At 41.4% G+C, this 6000-nt stretch overlaps 1 protein-coding gene across 1 annotated transcript in view; it reads left to right on the forward strand.

Annotated features, from left to right (window-relative positions):
• UBL3 (ubiquitin like 3) overlaps positions 1-4609 on the forward strand; it is an 853162-nt gene extending 848553 nt beyond the window's left edge. Inside the window, exon 5 of the mRNA XM_044073254.1 lies at positions 3005-4609. Within this exon, the coding sequence (XP_043929189.1) occupies positions 3005-3057 (53 nt within the window). The 3' untranslated portion in view covers positions 3058-4609. The remainder of the gene's footprint in view (positions 1-3004) is intronic.
• The last annotated feature ends 1391 nt before the right edge of the window (positions 4610-6000 follow it).

A 6000-nucleotide genomic window follows, 5' to 3' on the forward strand; every position in this document is an offset into this window, starting at 1 on the left:
GCTGTGCTACTAGCGTTGCAAGCACTCCAGCGTTTTCTTCCTCTTGGGACTATTGCAATCCACTTAGACAATATGTCAGTGGTGTGGTATCTGAAAAAGCAGTGAGGAAGCAAGTCTTACCCCCTTTGCAGAGAGGCCATGCGAGTGTGGCATTGGGCAGTGTCTTCCCGATGTTTTCTGGTGGCAACGCACATTCCGGGAAAGTCCAATGTGATCGCAGACAGGCTAAGCAGAGCTATTCTGATGCCTTACGAGTGGTCCCTGAACTGTGAAGTTGCGGAACAGATCTTCCGCAGGTGGGGTCAGCCTTGCTGCGACCTTTTTGCCAGCCCCCTCAATGCCAAATGCAGCAGCTATTGTTAATCCCCCCTCAGAGGGAGTCACCCAGGGACGCTCTAGTCCACGATTGGCCCTCCGGTCTACTATATGCCTTCCCTCCGGTCCCCTTACTGTCAAAGGTTATTCAGAAAGTGCAATCCTTGGCAAGCAGAATGATTCTGATTGCCCCACACTGACCTCGTCAAATTTGGTTCCCCTTTCTCCATCCCTATCTCATGGACGCTCCTTGGATTCTGGACCCACAACCAGACTTACTGACACACATGTCAGGGCAGTTCCATCCCTCTCTTCGGACCCTCCGGTTGACAGCCTGGCTACTCCACTTCCGTCATTAGTTAGGCTTAGGCTTCATCATTTTTCACCGGAGGTGGTTCATATCTTATCTTCCTCTCATAAGCCCTCGACCAGGAAGATTTATTACAGCAAATGGAAGAGGTTTTCAATCTGGGCACGTGCCAAAAAGATTGACCCTTACACAGCTCCAATTTCATCTGTATTGGAGTTCTTGTCTATGCTCTTTAACCAGGGTTCAGCGGCCGCAACCATTAAAGTCCAATTGATGGCGATTTCTACCTTTCATGTCGCAGACTAACCTAGCCTGATGGCACATAGATTCTGTAAGGCTTTCCTGAAGGGCACGTTGTTACTTCATCCTCCGGTATCAGAACTTGGTATGCCTTGGGACTTCAACTTTGTTCTACAGGGTCTTACTTCACCCCCCTTTGAGCCTGCAGCCACCTGCGATTTAAAAGTCTTAACTTGGAAGACTGTCTTTTTAATAGCCATCACATCAGCCAGATGTGTGTCAGAGCTTCAAGCTTTATCAATCAAACCCCCTTATTTGATTTTTCATAAGAACAGGGTTTCTCTCAGACCGAACCCCTCTCTTCTCCTCAATCAATCTGTTGAATTGCCAGTGTTTTTTCCCCAGTTTTCAAACAAGGCAGAATTCAGATTTCATCAATTGGATGTGCACAGACAATTATGTTTTTATTTACACAGAACGAAAGACCTCAGAAAATCTGATCAGTTGTTTGTTTCCTTTTCGGAAAACAGAATTGGGTCTCCTGTCTCCAAAGTCACGTTGTCCAGGTGGATTTCCAGTTGTATTTTTTTCATTTATTCATCAGGGGGTAAAGATTTACCATTCCGGGTGAAGGCTCACTCTACTCGGTCTGTATCTACATCTACAGTTTTTCAGGCCAGATTGTCTATGGATGATATTTGTGCTGCGGCTACTTGGGTATCTCCTCACACCTTTGTTACTCATTACAGGTTGGATGTGGTGTCTAGGGGCAGGTCTTCCTTTGGTTCCACAGTGCTCAGGAGTATTTTCCACTGAGCCTCCCAGGATTTAGGTGCTGGGGACGCTGTCCCACAGGTAAGAATGTAGGTGAGACTGGACTACATAACATCAAGACGTTACTTACTCACCATAACGTTCAATGTATGTAGTCCATCTCGCCTCACATTCTTACTTACCCCCCCTTCCCCCATCCTGGAGGATCTGGAGGATAGGTCTGGGTTCAGAGCTCCCTTCATTCTTGGTTTGTTCTTCCTTTCCTTAGTGGCGGTATGCATGGAGAATGAGTGCTGGTGCTCGCAGCAAACTAGATCTGGGGATAGAGAGCAGTGCAGCATGGGATACCATCTTAGCCCAGCCAATAGAAAGACTTTGAGCTAAAAAAGTTGGCAGAGTCTGAGCCGACATTCTGCTCCGAACCCACTGGTAAGAATGTGAGGCGAGGTGGACTACATACATCGAACGTTATGGTGAGTACATAACTTCTTGTTTCTGTTACACATTGTGGAGTTTTAAAAAATGGAAAGTTACTTAAACGTCATTTTGTCAAGGAACTTCCTTTCTGTTTAGTCTCCTCACGGACTTCAGTGGTTGACTATTTCTAACTGACATATGTGTACGTGCCGATGTTTGCCTCCAGCTGTTTACATTAGTGATACAGCTACAGTGTTAGGAGTTCTCTTTTACTTTTGGGCTGGATAGTTTCCCGTGTGGAGAATGTTTGACGTACACCAACCACAGGGTGAACAGCCAATCTGTTCAGGTTTATGAATAAAATCTTCCTTTGTTTCCTAATATCTAGCAGTAATTTCCTCAGTCTGACCACATGCTGTGACCTTTGGTCTCCACTGTTAAGTGATGCAGTAGGCTCTCCATCTTCTGCCTCCCCAGTGGAGAGTTGGTCACCAGCCAATTAATTTTATTCTGCATGGTTAGTTGGGATTCATCTATTTAGTTATGATCTGAGTAGATGACCCTCTGGTGTCATAGACTAGTCTGTAGTGGCAGCACAGGTGCACACCATTTCAGCACCAAGAAGTGGCTCCTTAAATTGCTTGTACAACCAGTTTAATGACTTTGGTTTGAATGCAGAATATATATTGCAGCTGTTGACGTGCTGTTAAGGTACCAGCAGTATTCATCACAGGAATCTACCACTTTATTTTTTAACAGATAAGGCATAATAGTTCATTTGTTGTAAATCTGATTATTGCCGATGTATAAAAACTTGATTTTTATATTTTTCATAGATCATCACTGCAGAGGTCTTTTTTATAGCTTAACTATTGTAACCCAAAGAACCTGTATCACTTTAAAAAAACTGCAGACAACTTTTCAATTTTCTCATTTTTTCTTTTCTAGGCCAGAGAAACCGTGAGAAGACTGGAGAGAGCAATTGCTGTATAATCCTGTAAATAACTGCAACTGTTTGAGCTAACTGTGATGTAATATAGTCTGTCTTTCATGCTGCTGAATCGGAGATGGCCCAGTATTGCTTTGAAGATCCCTTGGAACAGCCTGACTCTAAATCATTTGAATCAGAACTGGAGTAACACTCAGAACACTCAAATATTTCTTTGTAACAAAGTGCATATATGTATATGTATTTGTCTTTTCTGTTATGTTCTGTGTTTAATCCCACAGTGGTGCCTGTGAAGATGCTGGACGATCAGAAAGATCAAAAACATTTATTCTGCATCAGTCATGTTGTTGTTCTTATTTTCCAAGTACAGACAGAATCAAAATTTTCCTCCTGTCAGGATTGTCCAGAGTCAGTTTGCACTAAGAATATTTGATGGGACATTTTATATGGAACAAACTCATCAGCTAAATAATTTAAGATGTCTGCTCCAGCCCAGTTTCTGTCACTTATTAAATGACTGGAAAAACTAAATATATAAGTTGCATGGCTGACATGACAAGCAAATGTGACAGTATCTGCCACAGCAACATAAATATCTAAATGTGCCTGCATTTGAAAAACAGTCCAAGGACTGTTGAAAAAGGTATCTTCATTAATATGTATGCACCATGCTCTGTTTCATTTGATTTGTTAAAACATACAGGGCGTACATGAGTGCATTTCCTAGCCTTAATATGGGAAGGGAAGTTTCCTCTTTTGGGGCTTGTATTGTTTTACCTTAGACTTCCTTAATCGTAATGTTTTGTATATGTTAAACCAACTGTTTTTCTTGGTATCCTTTGTCCTTCCATATCTATGTTCAGTATTGTAATTAATTTGTTATTACCGTAAATTACTTGCTGTGAAACCAGGCTTTCAAACAGTTTTATTTTATATGATTTACAGTTGTTTTTAGTGCTTGTGGTTTCACTGAAAGCAGAATCAGAGTTAAATTTTATGAGGCGTGATGTGTAGTAAAGGAGGTCATTCTTGTATTTTCTTACCTGTAAGAAAGAGTGATATACTAGAAAATTTGCACAGCACTGAAGCATGAGCTACTTTCATCTAAACCTGTACAAAAATAAAGTTTTATATTTTTCAGTAGGGAAATGATTTTCCTTCCTGGAATTACAGATACATGTAGAATATATTTAATAAAAAGATCTTATACAAAACAATAGTATCTAAAGTATAGATTGGCATTGTAGTATAATGGAACAGTATAAAATATAAATAGCTTTAGCCTTTGCAGAAAGTCGCAGGTTGACACTTATGTAATTAACAAAAGCATCCACAATTGAAGTAAATGTTTTATGTGTAATATTTTTTTCCCAAAATGGGCAACTTGATATATAATGTAATGGATTTATTTTATCTGTGGTTATTGCTTTGAAAGAAAATGCTTTTTATGCAGTAGGTCTCAAAATATTGTTCATATTGATCAGAATTAAATTTGTATAGAACATAATTTTAAAAATGAATTGTAAATAGCACTATGTTTCTTTTCAGCAACCTGTACCAATACAAATTCTTCTGTAAACTAAATAAAATAATATTGTAGTGCAGATGTGTGGTGAATATTTATTTTAGTCCTCTGTCACACAGCTTTTCTGAAAATGCTCACGTCCCCTATGCTTAACCTTAGTGTACCTCCTTTGGTCTGCGCATTGTGCCAGGGATAGAGGCACGTGCATCTTATGATTCTACAGTTCTTTCTTGCTGTTTAGAGTTCTGCATCTCCTTGTAGCTTGCATTGTTTCTAAAGCTCCTTTTATGATGCCTTAAAATTAACAGGTCCTCTAAGCCATCAGATTGTATTGAAGGCTTCCATACGTGCTTTCCCAATATCCTCAGACAAGTGCAAGGTCATGATCACCTTTCCCAATATCCTCAGACAAGTGCAAGGTCATGATCACCATTTGCAGCAGGTGGTGATTGATCAGAGCCTGGCACATGTACAAGCTGAAAAGATCATCAAAGAGCCATACGGATGTAGCATGTAAGCCAGAAGATAAGGGGCCCTGCTCTAAGGTGACGAGGCCTAGTTTCTGTTCAGATGTGGCCTCCACTCCTTAATCTACTGTGTTATATTGTCTATGTCTAAATTCATACAGGTATGATGTTTACGGAGTAGACACCTGCTTATTAGAGGTGAGGCTGCTGTTGGCCACCACCTCCCATCAGTTACCTATTCTAGTGGATACTTCTGTGAATGTGGGGACCAGGGCTTTGTGTCCTCTGGATTTTACCAGAGTCTGAACTCTGTCTGAGAATGAGTAACCCATATCCTTCCTCCAGGGGATTGGTGGTGGCTTCTTACAACTGAGGATTACGTTTGTCCCAAGTGAACATCTCTCGCTCTCTCTCCCGTTGTTTGAGTCCTTTTCCTGTTCCCACAGCAGTAAAGTCTGGAAACTTCTGCATCATTTTGTGGTGAAGGTTGGTTGAGCAGCTACATGAGACTCTTCTGCATCTTATCTTAAGGCTGTTGTTTGGACCTGTTTTGGGGTGTTGCCTTTGAAGTATGCTTTCCTTTCATGTCAACTAAGCAGCTTCACATTCTGTCACTTTTCCTTCATATGAGGAGCACAGGAGTGGTTACAGTAGTCCTGGGAAGTGGTTTTGTACCACTTTAATAGTTTTCAGTCCTGGTTGAATAAGATAAGATGGAAGGCCCTATTTGTATTAGACTGAACAGGTTAATAAACCCCTCTCCTCCACTGTTTCCTGAGGACCTCCCCCCCTTTGCTTTGAGGAGGCATGCATGTTTTTGAAGCCCACTGTGGGCCAGACAGGTACCTTAGGATCTGTTTGTGGCAGGCTGAGAAATTGCTCTGGGTTAATAATGGTGCTATTTTTTGCAGGACTAGCACACCATGATCCAGGACCTTTGGTACCCAAGACATTGTATCATTTTTACCAGACCCCTCCTCCATAGTGGTTTTTTGTTTTTTTT

This window comes from Protopterus annectens, chromosome 5.part1 (assembly GCF_019279795.1).
Source record: "Protopterus annectens isolate FY-2018-M chromosome 5.part1, PAN1.0, whole genome shotgun sequence".
NCBI lineage: Eukaryota > Metazoa > Chordata > Ceratodontiformes > Protopteridae > Protopterus > Protopterus annectens.